General features: G+C 39.4%; 1 protein-coding gene across 1 annotated transcript in view; it reads left to right on the forward strand.

The window, feature by feature from the left end:
* The window catches only part of CPEB4 (cytoplasmic polyadenylation element binding protein 4), a 94,403-nt gene that overhangs the window by 65,205 nt on the left and 5,209 nt on the right, over window positions 1–23,989 (forward strand). Inside the window, exons 5-9 of the mRNA XM_054975216.1 lie at window positions 11,322–11,495; window positions 15,757–15,846; window positions 16,584–16,702; window positions 21,148–21,262; window positions 21,517–21,698. Of these exons, the coding sequence (XP_054831191.1) occupies window positions 11,322–11,495; window positions 15,757–15,846; window positions 16,584–16,702; window positions 21,148–21,262; window positions 21,517–21,698 (680 nt within the window). The remainder of the gene's footprint in view (window positions 1–11,321; window positions 11,496–15,756; window positions 15,847–16,583; window positions 16,703–21,147; window positions 21,263–21,516; window positions 21,699–23,989) is intronic.

Raw genomic sequence — 23,989 nt, forward strand, 5'->3', positions numbered from 1 at the left:
TGTAGTCAACAGTACTAGTACCAGACATCGCCACATATGTAAAGGACCCCCCTGTAGAATCAAAAGAGGTGCTGCGCAAAATATGCAAGTTGGACAGAGAAAGCAGATTCAGCAGTTTAAGGCCAAACTTGTTTACTACTGAATCCTTTGCTGAGCGCTCTAGGAAATGGGTATTTGTAGGAACCTGTGTGCTCATACCCATCTCTTGCCTCAAACTTGCCTGCCCCAATTCTCGCACTGAAGTCTCCTCATAGAATAACATGTGCATTTGGGTATTGAGAAGTTAACCTCCCACTCATACACTGTATTAAAAAGTTAATTATTTCAGTCCCTGCTAGAGATGGGCACAAACTGAAAAATGAACCAAAATTAAGCACGAACCAGGCCAGTTTGTGGTTCGCTAACCACGATTCGTCAGATCCCATTTCTGACGAACTGCTACGAACTTTTAGGCTGGTTCATTTGGTTCGTTTTTTGGTTCATCACTGCGGACAGCCTGGTGCTTTTGATTTCCCCATAGGTTTCTATCATTATATAAGAACCCTATCACTGGGGTTTTTATCTGCAAACTGATAATATTTCTAACTGTTATCCTTTTCTTGCTGTTGTCAAAAACGAGGCTATTTCTTTTCAAAACAAATGGGACCAAAGTAAGGTTGCCAGTTCTGGGCTAAAAAATTCCTGGAGATTTGGCTGTGGAGCCTGAAGAGGGTAGGGGCCTCAGCAAGGTAAAATGCTATAGAGTGCACCATCAAAAACAGCCATTTTCTCTAGGGGAACTGATCTATGGGAGAACTCCAGGCCCCACCTTGAGGCTGGAAATCCTAGACCAAAGATGTAGTAAGATTTTTAACTACTGTGTGGTAATTCTTTAGACAAGCAAAAAAGGATGTTTTCCATGAAGATCTTTTCCAAAAGAAATTCACACTTGTTTAAAGCTAATGACATGCTTGCATGTAAATCTAGCAATAGATTTTATCAGTGACTTGTGGTATGAACGGTGTTTTCAGTTATCAAAAGCTTGCAAAGAATTTTCCATGCATTTAAATGATTGAACTGCCATCATGGGAAGAGTTAATCATCTACCGGAGGGAAAATGTTCCTTATAAAGCATTAAGGGTTGAGCATTTCGTGGTACATTATCCTTATCTATGAATGGGTGGTTTTGTGAAGAAACATAAAAAGTTTCTTAATGTATACTTTGTAGGTTCCCAAAACAAACTAGCCTTAACTGCAGGGTTGAATCTAAACTTTCTGACTGTGGAAATCAACTTTTCAATAAGATCCCACTTTCTGCTAAAAGCTTAAGTTGTAGCTTTTCTTAGCTGTTGAACTGCAGCCAAATTGTCTCCAAAATTTTAATTTTGGAAATTAAGATAGTTTTTGAAATATCTTCAGGAAGGCAACTAGTTAGGTTATATTTAGTTGGCATGAATCCAGTTATTAAATTTTAAAATATCATTTTAACCAATATATAGTTAGGGTTATACTTTGTACACTGAAAATGGAGTGTACAAAAAAACCACTTATGTCCTCTGAACAAGAATGACTTGTGGTAGACAAAAATCTTATTTAAGGAAATGTTCTCTTATTTGAAAGCAATCTGAATATATGATGTTAACTTTTACTGAGCTGGACCATGAACTTATCCAGTCTAGTACTCTTGGAGGTAGCAGCTCTCTGATGTCTCTTGCAGGGGTTTTCCACAGTCCTTCTGCCATTTAAACAGTACCTATCAGGAGCTGACATTGGGTAAATGGGGGCAGAGGGGAGGGGACTGTTGACTAGTGGCAGTAAGTATGTTTTGAGAGTTGGTGTTGCATAATGGCTAGCATCACAGATAAGACATAATGAGATTCAAGTTCCCCTTCTGTCTTGAAGTTTACTGGAAGACTCTAGCCAGTCAGTCTTTCACAGCCTAGCCTATCTCTCAGAATTGTTCTGATGCAGGAAAAAAAGAAAAGAAAAAAGAATACCAGTTATGCCCCTTTTGTTTCTTGCAGAAACGGCACAACATAGATTAGATTTAGCAGAACACTTCATGAAAGAAGTTGGCAGAGCAGCTATTTCCTGATATTCCCCCTTCCCCAAGTGGGAATGGGAGAGCGTGGCAAGCCAAATGAGCCACAAGACAGGGTGCTGCAGCAACAAAACAGAAGATCGCCTCCTTCACTGAAGGAAGCCCTGAACAAAATTTAGAGGTGATTTTATTTGATTGTCCTATTGTTGCTGCAGAATCCTGTCATAAAATTTGCATGCAAATCTCTCCTGGAGTTCAAACCATGCATTTCACTTCTAAGTTGCAACCTCCCCACCCCCCAGTCCTCACTTCTTTCAGTGACTAACCCATGATCAGTTTATTACAGAGCCACACCTTAGCAAAATGTTCTAATTGGGTTTGTCTGTAAATTGTTTATTTATTTAAATACTTTTATCTCACCTGTTGAGTTGTGCTCTCCAAGGCAACTTACAAATCAAAATCATCATATAAAATATCATAAAAGAAGAAAACTATTGATATGTCAGAGAGCAGCAAAAGCCAGCTTTGACACACTTCAAAAACTAGCTGTCTCTGCTTCAAGTTTCCAGTGGTTGCTCTGAAAGTTGGAATATAGCCTAAGTGCTTTAGGGCTCTCTCATTCCTGATTGTGCTGAGAGCCATGTGTGTGTACACACAGATTCTCTTCTAATCTTTACACCAACGTGTTGAAGTTGAAAGCAGGAAAAGTGTGTTCTGCTGCCTCCCTTGCCTTGAAAAACGTATAAGTAGCTCAGAGTGGAGGGAAGATGCTTTTTAAAAAATAAAACAGTATGAAGTAGCAGTCTTGCTTTTAAAAGAATTTCTCTTGCTTGCCAAAGTGTTTCTTATGTACTTGTTTTGTGTACTAATTTTTAGTCTTTGAATATAAACAAGAATATTGTTAGCAATCAATATGAAAGGTAAAATATTACTGTGCATAATGGGATTAGCTTTTAAAACTCCCGCCTGCCTACCTGTGTTCACTTTGTCTTCATAGCTTTCGGAGAGTTTTTCTTGATAAATTGAATATAGAGCCAGTTATTTTGTAAAAGAAAAGCTGCATAAAAGAAAGAAAATGTATTAAATGTAATGGGGCAGTCAGTTAAGTCGCGTGTAGTAATCCATTAATTTATTCTGATGCCTTGCCTTCAAACAAGATGTGATATTTGAGAGGGCAGGCAGTAAATAAATAAATAAAATAAACAGAATTATGGGACATAATGATCTCTTAAAGATGAACACATAATCCCTGATTCCACCCATAACCAAAAATGTCTAGCATATACAGCCATATAGTATATTCTTTGATCATTAAATTAATGAAACATTATAGAATAAGGAAAAGGAGATTCAAGCAAATTAAAGCGATGCATAAGAAGGAATAAGTTTATCTCTCATCTTAAGCATTTGTTTAGCACAAGAGGCGATGGGGTGAAGGGTGCACTGCAAGTCTAACCAGGTAGAATAATTGTTTCTTGACTCCTGTTGCCAATAGGCAGTGAAATGTGTGTGAATCTCACAACGAGCAATGAGGGAATTCAGGTTCAACTTGTTCAAACTTTATAGCCAGTGTTTGTCTTTGTGACTTCATTAAATAGCACTGAAAGTCCTGGCCAGGGAGTGGTGGTGGGGGGGGGGGAAGGAGTAATGGAAAAGTCACTGGTCACCTTCATAGGAAGTTTCACTCATTTACACAATTTTAATGTTTTTATGTTCTTTGCCAACTTCATCTTATATAGTAGGAACTAGAGATGGGCACGGACCAAAATACGAACCAAAATTCATGACAAACCAGGATGGTTCATGGTTCGCAAACCACCGGTTCGTCAGATCCTATTTCTGATGAACCGCCATGAACTTTAGGCTGCTTTGTTTGGTTCGTTTTTTGGTTCGTCACTGCAGACAGCCTGGTGCCAATAAATCAGTTCCCTAGGCAACAGGGCTTGGACTTCCTGCAGACCTTCTGCTGACCCAGAAGTGACCTGCTGGCCCAGAAGTGACCTTCTGCTGGCCCGGAAGTGACAATTTTCTGACCTGGATGTGTTTTCACGAACCAAACGAACCAGTTCACAAACTGGGGGCAGGTTTGTGAAAGTTTGTGGTTTGTGAAATTTGAGGAACCACGAACCACATGGTCCGTTTTTTTCTGGTTCGTGCCCATCTCTAGTAGGGACACCATATGTCATTCGTCCCCCCCCCCCCCGAGATTTTGGGAAATTTGTGAAAATTACCCTTCTTGTTCCATTAATGGAAAATTTATTCCGGCTTCAATCTGCATTTGCCTGCTAAAATTTGAGGGGAGTCTCTGCAAGCCGAGCCAAGATCCTCCTTCCCTTCAAAGTCCCCCTCTCCCTCCTCCAGCCAGTTGGAATGAAGGAGACTTTAAAGGGGAGGATCTCGGCGTGGAAAGCCACACTGAGATCCTCCTTCCCTTCAAAGTCTTTGAGGTAGGACCACAGCTTCCTCATGATGCTTTTCTATCTCTTCAGACATTTACACAGTTGCTACAGGAAAAACTTGTGCAATATTTACAAGAAATGCAAGAGCTGCATAAAGTGTAGAGCTGCTGAAAGACTTAAGTGGGTAAAGTGCTAGACAGTGTGACAATGTTCAGATAATTGGACTTGTGAGGTCCAGCTGCTTGGTGCAGGTCTTCCTCCCCCTCACACGATAGTCCTAATTGAAGCTTAGCAGGTCAAATAGGTTTTACTGCTGACATTAAAATGCTTAGTAGAAGCAATAACTTTTCAAGCTCCACCTTCTTTGTACTTTTTTTTATTATATTTGTCTTTATTCACCATGGCTAATTTATGTAAAGATTCTCTGCATTTTAGGCTTGAGAGCTTTTCAGTTATTTCGATTACATAGGATATTAAACATGAGGCAGGTTGGAGGAAACCTCAATCCAGTTTACAGCTGACATGTGATTGCACTCACCTTCAAAATGGTATGTGTGTTGGGAGGGGGGTGGGCTCCTGAGTGCATGCAGGTGGACCAAGAGAGCTACTTCTGTCCCAACTTTTTATCCAGTGTGCTTTTGCAGATACAAAAGGGCAATGGAGGGTGGGCTATTCATCGCAGTTCCAGAGACATGTCTCCTGGTCAGATACGTAGAATGGCAGTAAAGGTAAAGGTAGTCCCCTGTGCAAGCACTGAGTCATTACTGGCCCATGGGGGAACATTGCATCATGTTTTCTTGGCAAACTTTTTATGGGGTGGTTTGCCATTGCCTTCCCCAGTCATCTACACGTTACCCAGATGTTACTTTTGCTTATCGTTTTGTTCAGTAATGGGTCCTACAAAGATTTGTTCTTATTAATGAATCTTTTTGTTTTGAAATAGTGGTTGCTTGAATTTACTAACTGAGTTTACATTATCTTGATTGCCGGCCTGCAAGTTTTTGTGAAGGAACTGAAACCCGGAAAGAAGCCTTTGGAAATTCTGTGGACTTGGGGGTGATATTGTTGAAAACCTATTTTTATAATTAAAATAATTTAATTAACTTGGGTGAGTTGTCTGTGTCTAGATTTCAAAGCTCTCATTTCTGAAATTTCCTGAATTAACATGACATTCTATAGAAATTTCTCAGGTAAAATAATCGCTTCTCTTAACATTAACAATTTCATTTCCACTGTTTTCAAATTACAAACAAATTTGAATTTATTCCTGATGAGTTTATTTCTTATTTATTGTCTGCTTGTGTACTTCCTCTCTGCTAAGCGAAGACTTCCTTCTAACTACAATTCATTACACCATACAGTTTCAGGTGGTCTAACAAACTGGGCTTTGTTTCTTCCCCATGGTGGTATAGAACCCTAGGCAAGAAACAAACCCAGTTTGTTAGGTCACCTGATGTCATATTAAATTGTGGTTAGATCAAAGACATTCATAAAGCAGAAAATCTTCAGTTTCTGCTCTGCGCACAAGGTAAGGGGAGTACACAAGCCTGGGAATAAACTAGCCAGTGCAGCATAAATGAACTTGAACCAGAATGTTTCCCTTAGTGCAGATAATAAAGTGCTTTTTGTCAAGGATGGTGGATGATGTTAACATTCAGTGTAACCAGTTGCAATTTTCTGGCACAATGAGAGGAGTTAAGGATGAAAACTGTGCTCCTACCTCAAAGATAAGCTGTATAGTGGCTTTCCTTTTGTATTAACTGGAAGCATGTTTTTTCTCCAAGACTTTGGAGCCAAAGCTTCCCCAATTTTAGGTCACTTATGTGACAAAGGGCATCTTTGAACCTAATCTGAATTGGGAAACTTGTAGAACAGCATACTTCTCTCAGGTAAATAATTAAAGTACTGGAAAGAGCTTCAGCAAATATTGTGGGTGTTCTCCTACATTGTTAAAATCCTTCTTGTATATATTGTGATAGAGTAGCAGTATTTGAGCCAGCAATTGAAACTGGATTTGGATTGGAAAAGCTTATTGAAATATTTCAAACACGGATATTCATACACACACACACACACACACACGCACACACCCATTTTTCAGATAGCCTGGCCTTAATAGCATCCAGACAGTATGGCCTTAATTTTATTAACTGGATAAATTAGATGCCACAATATAAAACTGTGTCAAGTATGATAGTTTGGCTCTAGTTTCCCTAAAATATCTGGATTTCAGTCAGCTTGGAAAAATCCAGTAAGAACACCTTTATGCTTGTATTTTCTTCGTACAGTTTGTCAGAAACAGAGTTGTAGTGGCACACAAGTGACAGGGTAGTGAGTCTACCAATTTAACCTCATTTTCATGGGCCTCAGTAAGAGTTGCAGCTATGTTGACCAGTTCCATCAGTGTACCAAACATGGAAAGTTGTATGTTATTTGATGTATTGTCGAAGGCTTTCACGGCTGGAGAACGATGGTTGTTGTGGGTTTTCCGGGCTGTATTGCCGTGGTCTTGGCATTGGAATTCCTGACGTTTCGCCAGCAGCTGTGGCTGGCATCTTCAGAGGTGTAGCACCAAAAGACAGAGATCTCTCAGACTGAGAGATCTCTGTCTTTTGGTGCTACACCTCTGAAGATGCCAGCCACAGCTGCTGGCGAAACGTCAGGAACTACAACGCCAAGACCACGGCAATACAGCCCGGAAAACCCACAACAACGATGTATGTTGTTTGTTTGCTGTTATAGACAAGAGAGATTTTATAACTTTTTAGGCAGGAAACTCTTTGGCAGCACTTGAGTTCTCTGTCAAGTGCACACCAAGGCAGAATAGTGTGGCTGTTTTTTTACTTCAAAAATTATAGAAGCACCTTAACTCTAATATTTAGAGCTTGAGAGAATCAACCTTTGAGATTTTAAACTCAACGTGTCACCCACCAGTGTTATTTATCCCCAACCCCAGCATACAGTTAATTTTGCCCCATCTGCTTTTACGCCAAAAGTGTAACAGGGACATTTTAAAGGAGAGTAAATGGCCTATGTGAGGAAGTAGGTGATAGAGCAAGCCTCACCAGGTCTACTTAGAATCCTAACAAGGTCTCTTCAATGGGACCTTCTTCAAGGAAAATGTTCTTAGGGTAAGGCATGTACTTGATTCAGTGGCTAGCCTCTAAAGCTGTGTCCTATGTGGAGATGGATTATTGAAAACATTGGGGCTTGCAGTGTTGAGACCAAGGAGAATAAACCATTACAAATACATATTTTCTTTTTTAAAATATGCACATATCAGTCTCAGAAATAATGCAGGTGATACTTAAATGGTCAACTGCAAACCTTTTTGGATGGCTTCCAATAGTGACTGTTGAGGAAAATGTCATGAGCTAAAAAGGTGCTGTTGTAGGGGGTGGGGTATGGGACAGTGTTATTCTTATCCCTTGTTCTGGAATGGAGAATAAAATCTTGTTAGAGGGTATCTTGTGTAAGAGTAACATTGCCAGCAGTTGCTTTGAACATAAAGTGTGTGCTGATGCTTGAAAGCTTTTTAACTTACAGCCCAGCATATCTGTATTCCCCTCCTCCTTGATTTGGGGTGTGTTTTTTGGGGGGGGGGGGTAAGCAACTTATTCTCCATAGCCAGTCAAAACGGAGGAGTAACAAACAAGAAGGAACTGGAAAGCATCCTTCTTTAGTACCCCTTTCCTAGTTTTCAGAGCTCTTCAATGATTTAGCTACATGGTTAATGTGCTTACAAAACTAATTGCTAGCTGCTGGCTTGTGCTGAGAGTAGCAGGCCCCTAAATGTTAACTGTTCTATCTTTGGATGCAGAGTAACCTTATAGTCCTGTCAGTTTCTCTTGTGTAAACTGAACAGATTGATACATTGAAATAAATGTGCATGATGATTAAGAAACTGAGAGGTTTATAACATCAAAGTCAAGCTCCTCATATTATCTAGATGAGGGAAACAGTCGTTACTAATAAATTTGCTGATCCTTAAGATGGTGTACTAGTGAGCAGAAAGTAGCTAAAGTTGGAGTATTTTGAATCAGACTTCTTTGCTGTCTGCTGTCATGCTGCTGTATGCCCAGAACCAAAAGATGTGGGAATGGGTGGAAGGTTTCTGATGTGGTCTTCCTCTGTACTGTGCTAAGGCTTGAGAACCACAGGAGCTAGCGTGAAGGAGATGAAGCAGTATCTTTTTAACAATGTTTGAAAGGTTGTTTTTCTTCTCATTTGACATGCAGCAAGGACATATGGGAGAAGGCGAGGTAACAACATTCCTCTTTAATTTCCTAATGTTTAAAATTGTCTCATCATAGCACAGCTAATGCACAACTTGCTTCTATATAGAAGGCTGGAAGCTGTTTTAAGCCAGGCTTCCTCAATTTGCATGCTGTGGTAACCTTTAATAACTGAATGTAGTGTCTCCCCAAAAAAGACTGTCTAGGCAGAATAAGTGTAATTATATCAAGTTATGGGAGGGGTGGGTGGATCACATGGTGGTTCTATGTAGGTTTGAAAATAATAGATGGTAGTTTTGACTGTGTGTGAGGAGGAGAGAGGGAGACTAGGGAGGGGAGAGTTTAACTAGGGAAGTACTTAAATGACTAATTCCCAGGTCTCTTTTTCAAAGGTGACTTTAGTCATGATTCACTACAAGTGTGGTTTTGATCCATATCACTTCAGCAAGAGCAGGGGCTTTTACTATATCTTTCATAACCAATGGGTTGCTTGAACAGTCTAATATAAGCTGTATAATGCTGCCTAAGAAATGTATTCTTGTGTAATCTGTTCACTCACTGATCTAGCTCTCTCCACATCAGATTTTTCTAGAGACACCTAGAGCCCAAAGAGCTGACCTTGTTTGTGCGAGTGCTTACTTTAGGGAAATCTTTTTTTGGGGTAGTGCTTGTTTCAGAGAAATAGCAGGGTCATGCTTTGAGGTTTTTAGGAGTTTTAGTTCACTTGTGAAAATAGCACTTGGCAACTAATAATGCCATCCTAAGTAGAGTTGCACCTTTCTAAGTCCGCTGACTTCACTGGACTTATTAGAAGGTTGCAGTTCTGCTTAGGTCTGCACTGTAGGTCATGGTAGGTGCTTTTAAAAATTCCCATGGAATGAGAGGCCTGCATTTCTGTAAGCATACATGTTTGATAGATGATCTTAGTATTTGTAACTTTTCTAAGTCTCAGCACTACTGAGGTGGGCAAGATTTGCTGTTCAAAATCTTTCCACGATAACATGGGGTGATTAGACAAGTTAATACTGGACTTAGTGCAATTAAAAAAGAAAAACAGCCCTGAAAGCAACTAGGTGGAAAAAAATGTAATTAAAAGGGACTGATCCCTCTTAGCAGTTTTCAAAGAATTTCTTTAGGGAAAAAGCCATTCTAGAACATAGATGACGAAATTGTGAATGGTATTATTGTATTTGTTCTAAACAGGATGTTTTTGTAAGTTTAGTGGTAGATTTAAAAGACCAGTTTATCAATGACTAATATTTTGCTGTCAGGTTAGATTGGTGGGTCTTCCTTTTGGTGATGGTAGTAGCTTGATTCAAGGGCTGAAAAATAGGAAGATGTTTTCTCTGCCACGTCCCCCAACCATTTGCCATTCTTACAATCTGAATTTTATAGCTGACTGTATATTTTTCTACTAACTGTTAGCTTATTCAATTTTCCATATTCAGTATAAAGAAAGATTTCCAAACCCCCACTATTTAAATTCTTCTTTGTATTTTTTTCAGCAGTCTTGATAATCTCTGGACAAAACTATATTGTAATAACTCATATCAAAATATTGAAGGGATTTTAACACTGTTTTCTTTTATTGTGAACTTAATCTAAAATGATCTAAAAAACTAGTTAGAAGTGCAAGTTTTCCCAGTCTGTCTTGAACAGATAGAGGAAGGCTAAAGGAATCAGTTTTGTTCTTACATCTGCTAAGTAGTGAAAAAAAAGAGCACTTTCCCCAGTAATGTACAGAATAAGTATTGTAGCCAAAAGACATCTATAGAATCAATAGAAGAGTGCTTTCTGTATTACTTTCCTAAAGAAACCATGAATTAATCGTGTGTAACATCCAAAGCGACATTTACTACGAAGTGACAAAATCATCTAAGGCCTTGTTCTCACTGAAGTGGTAAACCTGTATTTGTTTGCACCACACAGACTGTAAATGGGGCGTCCTTCACATAAAAAATTCCATGCACATAGAAAACTACCATGTCTGAAGGTATTCCTCAGCCATGCCAGTTTTCTCGGTATGTTTTTTTAATGAGGAAGAACATTTCATCATGTCAGCTCCCATCTGCAGCACGTGCAGATTGAAGTAGTATGACTGGTTACCATCTTGGTGAGAATTGGGCCTAAGAGCTTTCATGATTTTTGTTGTTGTCGTTTTAGGCGCTGATAGGTTATTTTTCTGTCTCACCTGCTTTTGTCAGATGATAGTAGGTTTGTGAGATCTTAATGTATCTTCAGTAAAGGATATTTCATTTGAACTATGCTATCATGGATGTGACTGAAAACCTTCAGTTCCACAACAGTTTCTCATACAACTGAGGAAAGGGCACTTTAATAAATTTTATATGGATTTCTTCTGAGGCTTATTAGTTTCTTTGCTGATTAGTAGCAATATTATGTGACATCTGAGTAGAGATTTTAGGAGTGCTGTTTAATAATGTAAGAATACAGTTTTGCTGTAATTTAGTGGGTAGTGGGGTAATATTATGCATCTGTGTAATTAATGAATCTTTGTCTATGAAGATGTGAGACTACCAGAATAAGAAAGAACGGATTAATATTAATTGTTTTATGGTAGCAGTAGAAAAATATGCTGCTACTAATTGCTATTGAAGTAGAATATTCTTCTGCTAGTATGCTTTGCATTTGTTGTTGTTGTTGTAGGTCAGTCCTCACTGTTCCCAATGGAAGATGGGTTTCTGGATGATGGGCGTGGAGATCAGACTCTCCATAGTGGTTTAGGATCACCACACTGCTTCTCACACCAGAATGGCGAACGAGTGGAACGGTATTCCCGCAAGGTGTTCGTAGGTGGCTTGCCACCTGATATTGATGAAGGTATACCAATGTAATGAAAAATTCTCACAATAACCAAGTGTCAGACACGTTTGAAAAACTGAAATGCTGTGTGTGTGTAAAAATGGAGAGTTTTGCTTGCAATACTGAACATGTGCACCAATCTCGTGTCCTGAATGTATGTAGCTTTTAAGATTGTGAAAATTGTTACCTAAATAACAACATGCCAAATATACAAGTTAATAGGTTATAAACTGTGAGGAGGAGTAATGAGCAGCACTGCTGATGCAATAATCTTTGGCCTGGTTCAGACATAACGTGAAATTGTGCTTTATTTGATCAGTGGTCAGTTTGTAAAACTAAATTCCAGGTTACAGATGATCTCTCAGTGATAGTTCATCTTGACAAATCCTAGCATTTGACCTTTCCTGCTCTCTTAAAAAATGCTGTTACTATCCCAACCTGCATTATGGAACCCGACTTTAAAGGTGTCACCAGTTGCTTCCTATTGGCCAGAGTTACTTTAGGTCTTTTCTGTTTCCCTGACATTGATCCCTTTCCTCAAAGTCAAATCAGAAAACATCTTGATTGAACTGAACAATAAACACATCCAACTTTGAAGAATCTAACCCCCTGCCAGTTTCATTATTGGCTAGAGTTCACTTTGCATGGTAGAGAGGCAGATATGGAGGTCAATACACTTCCCAGATTCAGCTGGTGGTGGCATAGGTGACATGGAAGAAGCATGCAGCTTCCTTACTTGTGCCTGTAGCACTCCAGCTGCTTCTGAGCTTGCAGTCTTGGTAACTGCCAGTGTGATATAAGTGATAGGCTTGGATTGGGCAAGACATTTCTTCCCTCATTCACCTTCTTCCTTTGCTGCCCTGAACAGATCAGGCAGGATGCAGAAGCCAAATCTCGGCAGCCTACTTTGGAGCCCAGCTAGGTGGCAGTGACATAAATGTGATAGGTGAGGGGGAAATGCATCTTTCAGACATGCTGTGCCAAAGCATGGAAGAGCCAATCTTGTACCACAGTGCAATGAGACAGAGCAGGGCAGGGGCATGACTCACTTCCCAGACCTGCTTTGCCATAACTAGGGAGTGCTCCTAAAAAACCCTGATGTTTTTCAGATTTGGATTTTGAGAAAGGTATAAATACCAGTATGTGATGCTATTTTGATCCCCTGGGAATTATTCAGGTTCTAGTATTCCCTGGCAGGGGAAATCTTTCTGGGGGTGGGGTGGAGTGGCTGATTTGCAACCACATAAACCTAAACTTCAGGGAACCTAGTTGTGCCTGATTGATCAACTTTCAAGTGAATTGGATCAAGGGATCCAGTTATACAGGTCCTTGAATAAGGTTCCACCAGCCATCCTACTTGTCCCATTGTTTCCATGCTTTCTCCAGGGCAAAACAGCCAATAGCTAATCATGCAAGAGCAACCACTAGCCAAAAGCCTCCTAATACAACATCAAACCAGAGAATCCCAGCAGAACCATGGGTCAATGTGGCAATCTCAACACAACCAATGTCAAACTAGAGAATCTAAGCCAAAGCAACCCGACAAGCCAGAAACAAGACAGCTAACCAGACCTGGCAAGAAACTAACACATATATGCAATAACAACACTACCCCAAGGAAGGCCTCAGAAAGTGAGAGGAAGGGGGTTGGGGGCACTGGAGTTCTCTTCTGTCTGCAGCCTATACTGTCAGTGGCTTGGAGGAGCATAGAGCCTGAGCTGCAGCTGGCCATCACTGGTGCACTGTTCCCTCCACCCCTCTAAACATATGCAGTACAGCACACATGAGCTTCATGTGTGCACAGGAAACTTCATGAGCTTCATGTTGCACAGGAAACTTGTTAAATGGAGGTGGAGAGGGGGGGACCTAGGATTCTTAATGTTCTAGGTATTCCTCGATATTTCCGAAAATTTTCAGGACCTGAATACCGGTATTCTTGAGAATCTTGTATATCATCTGGATACTCAAATATACTCAAAAAATTCCAATAAGGCATTTGGTATATATTTCAACCAGATATATATGAGTACGCATCCCTAGGCATAACCTTGCTTTTGGTGGTGAAATAAATAAAGCTCTTTTTGATGAGCTTGCCAGTGTTCCTGTACCTTTAATATAGGAAGAGATAGGTGTTAATGGAAGAACTGTTTGCAGAAGGTGGTAAAGCTATTTTGATATCGAGCTGCTGTAGCCAGGTGTCTGTGAGGTGGGCACAGTGCTGGTGGGAAACAAGGCACAATATTGCATTTGTGTGACCATAGTTAAGAGGAACTGGGTTAATAAACCAATTTCATATTTGTCTTCAGAACCTTCTTTATCATACCTGATCAGAAGATCTTATAACTATTGTTAGTTTAATTAAACCATGGTTCCTTCCACATTTTGCCTGAACCAGGCCTTCTTTGATTCAGCTAATTTCATATTATGTTGAATAATATCATAAAGCTCTTTGGAAAGGTCTTGAAATTCTTGAATTAGTTATGCTAACACTTCATGTTAAAGGCATTAATATAGGTACAAATCTGAGTACGTATTAGAATTCTTTGCTTCAGATATAAGGTGCTGCCTTTGTGCAACCATCATTTATTTCATTGGTAAATGACTTCTGCTTCCATAATTTTTCTAAAAGCTTCTTTTAAGCAAAGTAAGTGCTCCTTGGGAGTATGACCAATCTGATATCCGAGATCCCTAGTTTTGGCAATATATACCTTTGTTTAAAATCATCATAAATAGACAGCCTTAGTTCCCTCAAAACAACTAGCTGGAAGAGTACAGCAAAGCTTCCTTTATTATAATGTTATAATTTAAAGGAACAGTCACACCTATAGTAATTTTCAGATGCTGATGATTTGGTAAACTGTTTCCATTAAATTACGAGCAAGTGAAATATCTGATTTTAAGTGTGTGGTACAGACTAGAGAAGAGAACAAATTCTGTGAAAGAACTTAACTCCTGCTGTTAGTATGAGGGCCAGATAATTTATATATTTTTATTTTGCAGAGAGCCAAATATGGTACAAAATTTCTGCTGATCTAATACTAATTATGAAATTCTGTATAGTTTCTCATTACTACATAGCTTAGCAATATCATGCCTGCATTCATTGTAGTTGGGGTGTGGAGCATGGCATTGTGCCATTATAAATGAATCTATGTAAGCTTTTCACAACCATATGCCCATCTAGGAAGAGTGCCAGATTTTCAAGGATCCAACACTGGTCTCAATGTGCTACCTGCCTTTTAAATACACAGGTGTTGTCTTGTACAAAAAGAGAAACTGTTTTTCCCAAGCCGAGTGCTTCTGCTGCATGTAAATAAAGGAATATGAGAAGAATGTGGCTATATTAATAATAATTAAAAACCACTGTCTTGCAAGTACTTGAGAAAAGGAAATCATTGTAAGACTATATACAAAATTTAGAGACTGGCATGAAGATTTAAGTAAAATAAGAAATATTTGAAGGAGGATACATCAAGGATTTTTAAATTGTCCTGATACTGTGTTGCATGCAAATTCTACATTTTTCCTGTCCTTAAAATAGCTGTAAGTTTGACCTCTTTAAAAATGAGTGGAGGCATTCTGTTCTGCCCTTTAAAAAGCTGAGCAGTAGCTGAATATTTGTAGCATTAACTGGTATGCAAGTCACCTGAGCTGTATTTTGAAATGGAAGGAGGCTTTGAAATGGCTGCAGCAAAGGCTTCCTGCTAATCCAGTGTGTACGCACTGTCTGCATCCTTTTCTGTTAAGCTATTACATAACTGCTTTCTGCAAGCACTGCTGAAGTTAGTCTGAGGTCAAGCTCAGATAATGTGTGCAGATGTGGCATATGCATGTGATGTGAGCGGGCATGACTAGATCGTGTGATATTCTTTTCTCCTTCTCCTACCCTTTTGCAAGACAGCTTGCAGAGCAGACTGTTCTGCATTCTGATTTGGACTCTGTATGCTATCTGTGGGAGAATGCCTGAAGCTAGGAGCTGTTCAGAGTCTGTGATTTCATTTCTTTGAGTGGGCTGTTGCAAATCTTTATTTGTAACCTGAAAGAGACAGCTTTGATACCTGTACTGTTTTCTTCATTGGTTAAACATATGTTTTGACATGTCAAGCCCCTTCTTTCAACAGTTAAAATATTATCAACTATCTTGATCTGTTGAGATTGCAGAGCATGTGTGTAGAATAGACCCAAGGTATTAGCAAATCATTTGAAATCTTGTTCCGGAATTTTCTGATCAGTGCATGAAAACTTTTTCCTGCTTGTCCCCCCCACCCCCAACCCACAGATGAGATCACAGCTAGCTTTCGTCGCTTTGGCCCTTTGATTGTGGACTGGCCTCACAAGGCTGAAAGCAAGTCGTATTTTCCTCCAAAAGGTAATATTTATTTTCTATCCTTCCCTTCCTCCAGATAATTCAGGGCAATTAACCATCACCCCTTGAGGTAGTCTAGACTAAGCGATGGTGACTTGCCCAAGTTCATCTAGTGGAGGGTGTATATAAATCCAGGTTTAAGTCTAACCATCTATTCGGTGCTCCACATAGGTTGAACTCAGTAGTGCTGAAGGTTATGTAGTATTTCCAAGCCTTGTTCTTTGTTGTTTGAAACTCTTCTTTCATTGCTGCTGTTGCAGTTGGGTCCTCCAGACCTTTACATGGGCTTTAGAAACTGTGACCTATTTAACAACAGTTAAATTTTTTCTTTTACTTCCTGTCTTTATTCTCAATAACTTATGTATCTTGTCTCTTCTGTTCCTTGTTCTATTCAAAATCTTAAGAACAATTGGATTTTTAAAAATGAATTATAGGATGTACTGTGTAGGTAGCATACTAATGAAATTGTTTTGAAATAATGGTCAATTATAGGCAAGAAATGGGGGAAGCCTTGGCTATTGCAGTTACTTCCTGACTTCCTAACAATAGCTATTTGTTTAAATCTGACCTTTTCCTACTGCCTTTCTAAAGAGGCTTCATCCTTTCCAAGTGTGTTACAAGGATTTACTCTTCACACTTTCTATGGTCCTGCAGAGTCTAGGTACTCACATTTTTGTAAACAAAATAGGATGTTAAAAATCCTTCAGAATCCTTGCAAGGCTGTCTATTTCTTTATGTAGGGTACGCATTCTTGCTGTTTCAAGATGAAAGCTCTGTACAAGCTTTGATTGATGCATGCATTGAAGAGGATGGAAAACTCTACCTGTGTGTTTCTAGTCCCACAATTAAAGACAAACCGGTAGGTGGAATTGTCACATACTAATTGTTTGGCAAAAAAAAATACATAAAAACTGGGTGCTTAAGTCAGGTCCAGATGCTAATTTTTTTAGAGACTGAACCTGGCAACATCTCAGTAATACTTGCTCTCTTTCTCCATAATTGTGTTTTTACTTTTTTTTTTTTTACAAAAGGTGCGATGGTACCTGCTCTTAGGGTTAATAAAGCGTAGGTTAGAAGCTGTTTGTCCCAAAGTATGGGTTACAACACACTGTGCCAAACCTGGGTAGTGTTTGCTGAAGAGATGTAACTGAAAGCAACTTTGCATTTTCCCCACTGCATAGTATCTGGATACTCCATGCTGTTATGCACTTTAGCCATTTTCCCTCAAGTTGAGATACAAGCAAAGGGCTCTTTAAAGCCCACCATCACCACCACCAGGGTGAACAGCAATGAAAGTGATGACAAAATTCTGCTCTTTAAGGACTTCAGTTGCTCCCTCTCATTTTCCATGTCTTTGCATGTGCATAGAAGTGAGCAGCTGAGGCACATAAATCTGGCCTCTCTATTGAAGTCTCTTTGCTCTTCATGCCTGGGAGAGGGTGTAAGAAAGAGCCCTTTGCCTGTGTCTTGGCTCATGTAGGAACAGGTCAGTGGGGACAGAATGTTACTGGACCTTAACCTTTTACTAAACCCAATATATTGTCCATTAAAATTGGTTGGTGACCATTGCTTTACTGAAAATATGTTTTTCCTTGGGCAAGCCCTATGATACACACTAACCAATTAGCCCTGTGAGATGTGCCTGTGGGAAGGTGCCATTTGTACATGTCCCAAGTGCACTCAAGTGGGAGCCTTTGGCTAAATGTGAGCCAGTCTCCTGATTCCTGTCTTTTTTTTTTTTTTTGAAAAATTTTTATTGGGTTAGAATCCATTATTTCCACATTTACATTCAATTTTCCCCAATTTTTTCATCTCTAACCCCCTCCCTTTCCCCCCCTTTTTGTTGACTTCCAACAGCTTTCCAACCCTTTGTCCCCTTTCCCTTACTTTTATTAGCTTCCTCTATCTAAAACAAATATATATTCTCCATTATTCTAAGCAGTACATCCTTAACTATTTTTAACATTATATGCCCAAACTGTAAGCCTTTGTTTCCATCTTAGATAAACAATTTATCCCAATTTTTCAATTTCAGGTATTTCTATATATCATAAACCATATAGATCATACATTCGTTTATATCAAACAATTTGACTTATTCTCTATATATATTACTCATTCTATCTTTTTATAATAGTTCTATATATCTCTCCTCACGTAGTCAATCAATTTGACCCATCTATATCTTCAGACATTCAGTTTGGTACAAAACTTGTCAGAAAAAAAAAGAAAATATTGTTAGTTAATCGCTCCTTATATTTAGTCCTTATAATTAATTATTTTCTCTATGTTCTGTTTGTTAACCTATATATATCTATATATATGTCAATCTATTAATCTGACTGCTTATTAATTCACATTTATCTCTTCTCCCCCCGGTAAAGTCTCCCCCCTCTACTTCAATACTTCAGTAGTTCTCAAACTGCCACAGTTTTCCTCCCACCTCCCATTTCTTCTCCAGGTATTGTTTCAGCTTCTCCCAGTCTGTGTTGAACTGCCCTGAGTCCAGATCTCTCAATTTTCTTGTCATCTTGTCCATTTCAGCCATATACAGCAATTTATAAGTCCAATCTTCAATAGTTGGCACTTCTTGTACTTTCCTGATTCCTGTCTTGATAGTGCTTCTGGGTAATTCAGCATATGAACAGAGCTTTGATTTGATGGCTGAGCTGTGTTTTGACTAGATCTACAGAAACAATTAATAGAGAAGCCCAAACACTTGTCCATAATTTGTCAAAAATATGTGTAATAAACTCACTTTAGCCGCAAGTTGCAGCTGATAAAAATATTATAGAATTGTATTGAGAAGTTAGCATTACATATCCTAGGTTCCTTTTCGAACATATAACCGTACCCAAGAAACATTATGCAGTAATGCATCAAAAGTTTATGCTACAGTATTTATATTTTGTAGAGTTGGATCAGGCCTTGTTTACAAAAGAAGCATGATTGCTTAATTTGACAGATATTTGTGTATGACTTGTTGAGATAGGAAATAGTCTGGTTCCACTAGCACAAAAATAGAATTTAGATTCTTGTGCAGATTATGATAATGGTCTTCTGGAAAACAGGAGGCTTAAAAAATGTACTAACAAATAAGGGAGAAGAGAACTTGAATACGTCCTAGCTGCTGTTTGTAGAATTCAAGTCTTAACTGCCATATTTGGTGCTTGGAAGGAAAGAATATTCTTGGTAAGATTGGCAAATGATTTGTTCATGATCTTGCCATGTACTACATGGGAAAGCTCACTTGAACCATCTAGGTTAGATTGCTTTTCTAGTTTTTATTGTATTGTGTTATAGTCAAATTACCTTACAATTCAGGTCAGTTAAACTGTTAGGTTGGTCTTTAAACTGGGTAAAAATCTTGTACGATCATTCTGGTTGCTTTGTAGCGCACTCTAATCCAGATAAAGCACCTGGGCTTTTAGTCTTCAGGTGCTTTTCTGCCTTCTGATTTTATGGTTGATGTGGCTCCAATTTAGAAGATATCCAAACAACCAAGAGTGCCAAAGAAGTTTTTATCATTTTAAAAACCTGATTTGGGATCAGAATTAAGGCAAGTAATGGTAGGAAAAGTATACAATAGTATATCTGACAAAACTAGCTTTGATTCAAAAAAGCTTTATACCATGGAAAATTTTGTTGGGATTTAGGATTGTTTCTGCTGCTACAAATTAACGCAGCTACCTACCTGAAACTATATAATAGTTTTATGATTCAGTGAGAAAGAATCCTGGATGTAATTGTTCTCCTCCTCCCCCAGAGATGAAATTCCCAGGGATTTTACCTCTTACCCATGGATCCTTCCTCCCAGATTTCAGGTAGATAGGAAAAAGCACCCAGTTCTAAAGCAATTTAAATTCTTCTTTGAAGAGTGACTATAGGGAGGAAAGACTAGGCATTTTGATGGTTTCCCCCCCTCCTTTCTCTGGATCTTCAAGCAAGGAGTTGAGGGAGTATTGCTTGTTTTGTCTTTTTTAAATACAGAACTGGAATGTGTGGATGAGGGGAGCTAAAACCTGCAACTTCTACACATTACTGTGCTCCATTTCTTTCAGTATTTTTCTCCCTGCTCCACTGATTTCCTGTATTAGGGCCTGGCCAGGAGAAAATATGCCTCAGACAGCAGAGAGCAGCAACATGAAGCAGCAGGGGGGAGGATTAATACCCCCCGTGTGTTTTGCTTTCATAAAATTGTTAACCATGAATGGACACCTTTCCAATACAATACTAGGCAAGATTTGCAGTTTCAAAGTTGTAATGTCTTCCTCCACCCCAGCCAGCTGATTATCTCTAAGAATTGTGTGAGAGAGTAGGTGAATGTTTCATTGATTTGTTAACAGTCAGGGAAAGATCTGTTCCATGAGCAGTGTTGTTCTGCCTATGGTTTGTTGGATCCCACCCTCTTCTGCCTAGAAAATATAGTATCAGAATGAAATAGATGCGTTCAAGAAGCCCTAAAAACCTATGAAATGGTGCAGTGGTTGGTGGAATGCAATTGGGCTCATTCTGTTTGGGAAAGTATGCTAGCTGTTCTACTTAAAGTATGTACCTGTCAAGCACATATCTGCTTTCTCCCTCCCCACCCTGTTTGCCTCCTCCCCCCAATTCCTGGGAAACAGAAAGTAGGCAGCACAGTGCTAGAACAACAGTCAGATTAGTATAGTTCTGCTCAGTCCTGGATGTCTGAAATAATTGTTTGTATTGAAAGCATTTACTATATTGATGACTTGATCTGGCTTGGTTCAAATCATGATTAGTAGAGTTCTCAGTGCATGTGCTAGTAATGGAGCACTTGGATTTCACCTGATGACTCTCTGCCCCAACTAATAGATTAGTGGTGTAACAAGTTTCTCATTGACTGATCATCCATTACCCAGGAAGGAACAAATTTCATGGACTGAGTCCAAGCACTCTTCTCCCACACTGCCTAACAGCTGAATAGGGCTGTGCGAGGCATTGCTCAGAAGCTTCTTATAGTACTGGTCTTGCTATTTAAGGGTGAGGAACATGAAGGCTGCAAAAACAAGTTGCTTGATGTGTTCTCTTCCCCCACTGCAATAGCTTATTGTGTTCCTGCAGCAGCAATTTTCACATGTGGGAACCTGACTGTAGTATTGCTTGACTGGTTAGAATGAGTGTTAAGAAAGCAAACTGTAAAAGGCAATGGAGGAGTGCCATAAAGGGATACAAAATTCCTTCCTTCCATGTGCAGACTCTGTTAGTGTAAACAGTATGCCAAAAAATCAGTCTTAACTGTGTTTAAATTGTGAATGGCACTGTCTTGTTTTTTGGTTTTAGGTTCAGATTCGGCCTTGGAATCTTAGTGACAGTGACTTTGTGATGGATGGCTCACAGCCTCTGGATCCACGGAAAACAATTTTTGTAGGAGGAGTTCCCCGACCCTTACGAGCAGGTATGATATCCAGAGAACAAGGGAAATAGTTTGTTGATGCTGTCCAAGCAGCCTTACTGCTGTGAGGGAACATTGTGTCCTTATTTCAGCCATAGTTATATGCCAGTGCTTGCTAAATTTAACTTTGCTGACATGCCAATTATTTCCAGATAGAAAAGTACTAATAAAAACATGCATGCCCGGGGTTTAGAAAGAGAGGAGATTTGTATGTAATAAAGTACATAGTACATAAATTGTTTACTACTTTATTTTAGTGGAGCTTGCAATGATAATGGACCGGCTGTATGGAGGAGTTTGCTATGCTGGAATTGACACAGACCCTGAGCTGAAGTACCCCAAAGGAGCTGGGCGTGTTGCATTTTCTAATCAACAGAGTTATATAGCTGCTATCAGTGCCCGCTTTGTTCAGCTGCAGCATGGAGAGATAGATAAACGGGTAAGGGCTAAATGAACACATTCTGTTTATTACTCAGCGATCTGTTGCTGGCTTATTTCCATATAAGTGTCGGGGTTTGTGGCAGTAGAAAAGGCTTTATTAAATCCAGAGTGGTTTTTTTCTCCCTGTTTCTAAATTACATGCTTAAACACCATCCCCACCCCCTCAGTTATACCATAGGTTGAGGAATCTAATTTTAAAATTGACTTTTTAATACTTTCTAGCACCTTCTAAACTGGCTGCTCCCTCCAGAGATATTTCCTGCAGCACACATAAGCCTGTGTTCCTAATGTTATCCTGTTACCTCTGCATGACTTGCTTGCTATTGGCCTCTTCTTCACCCTGCCTGTGTATTAGAAGTAGACCAGTCAACTAGTTCAGCAGTGTGGAAGTACTGCTGCTCTACTGTCTCCATTGCTTTTTACAGGACTTGTTTGAAGCTCTTGCACAAGTTGTATTTTAAATGAATGTAGGGTACATAGCAACAATACTTAAAACAGTGCTGTTGTGCCATCTGCAATGCACTTGTTGCAGCAGTTATTTATCGATCAGGCTCTCCTTTTTGCCTCAGACACAAACAAGTACCTGCTCTAACACAGTAGCTACAATTCAACACAATCTTTGTACAGACCCCTTCTGAATAGCATCTCCTGGGCACAGAATTGTATTGCAGAGGCAGATCTTCTTGTTGCATCTTGGTATCTGGAACCTGAAATTGTGTGTGTTTGTATGTGTTGTTACTCATGGTGAATAAGATCACAGCTGCAAGACCATGCAGATGATTAGCATTGTCAAAGCTGACAGTACCAATCATGTGGCTTTTTAATATGAGTAGAGATTGAAACTAGTTTCCCCCCCATCTGGTAGAAATCTACACTGTTCGAGTTGACAGATAAGCATGTGTTTGGCAATTGTGCATGCAGAGAATCTTGCACGTAGCAGGGTATACGCAATGTGCTGCTGTGCATAGAAGTGGTGCATATGCTGGTTCAGTGTTTCACACAACACGGCCTAGTTGCCACTGTTACACATTTTTAAAAAATCTACCTACCTACTTGCAGATCAAGCTCTTCTTGTGTAAATGGGTCTTTGGAAATTCATTTAATTCTTGGATACATGTATAAATTCCTAGGAATTAATCTGCAAATATTGACTTGCGTGCATACACACACGTTTTATTAAATTCAGTTTAAAGCAAATCCTATTGCAGCCTCTAAAATAAATCCCTCCATATATCATGTCAAATGGAATGAGTTGATTCACCATTTTCACACTGACAGCTTACTCAGAAGTAGTGTTGTTCAACAGCTCTTTTTATAAATTGCTCAATAAGAGCTCTCCCCACTAGTGAGACATAGAAATATCCTAGATTTTAAAGCAATTCTTCCTTCAGGAAAAAACTGAATATCCTATTCTTATGTGGATCTTCAGAAATTATAATTAAAATTGTTTCTACTTTCACTTAACAGTTTCCTCCCCCTTCCTCCCAAGTTTCTACTATATACATCAATTATTGTGTAATTCAAAGCCAATTCTTGCCGCCTTCAAGCAGTACAGTAGGAGGACTTCGAAGTATATTCTTCCTGGCATGTAGCCACAGGATATAGGGGCCATTTTCACACTGCCAGGCGCCGGAAAGATCACGCGAAACTCACGCCATAAAAGTGTCTTTCTAACGCAATTTCTCAGCACGATCCCGTTTAATGGCCCTTTTTCTGACCAGCGGGTCATTAAAGGGGATCTTCCCGGGAGATCGTGCTAGGAAGACACTTCATGCTGTGAGTTTGTGCAATCTCCCAGGGCGCGTGTGAAAATGACAAGGGGTCAAATCCACATTACTCATTCTAAGTCGCATGTTCCCCGCATTCCCCACGCAATCCCGAGTGCCGGTCACATTACCTCATTAAACAGACGCATTTCATTCGCATTTCTCCTGAATATGTGGTCACAGGTTTTCAACGGGAGTTTCACGGTGGCCGTGAACGGGCCAATGCGCAATTTACGTGGTTTTTTTAAAAACCACCCCCCTTCCTGTCTCTCCGGCCGTTCCGAGAGTTCCTATTGGCTGATTCAACTTGCAAGTGCTCTGTAATCTGCAAAAGACTGTTTTTGACTTCATAGCATTGGATTTATTGATTATGCTGTTTCTGAATCAAATCTGGTAGTTTGAAAAATCATTTTGGGGTGAATCCATCCTCAGAACGGACTCGCGAAACTTCCTTTTTAACTGTTTTTTATGTTTTTTATTTTATATTACTGTAATGTCGAAATTACGAAATATCAAAATAATG

Source organism: Eublepharis macularius, chromosome 4 (assembly GCF_028583425.1).
Source record: "Eublepharis macularius isolate TG4126 chromosome 4, MPM_Emac_v1.0, whole genome shotgun sequence".
Lineage (NCBI taxonomy): Eukaryota > Metazoa > Chordata > Lepidosauria > Squamata > Eublepharidae > Eublepharis > Eublepharis macularius.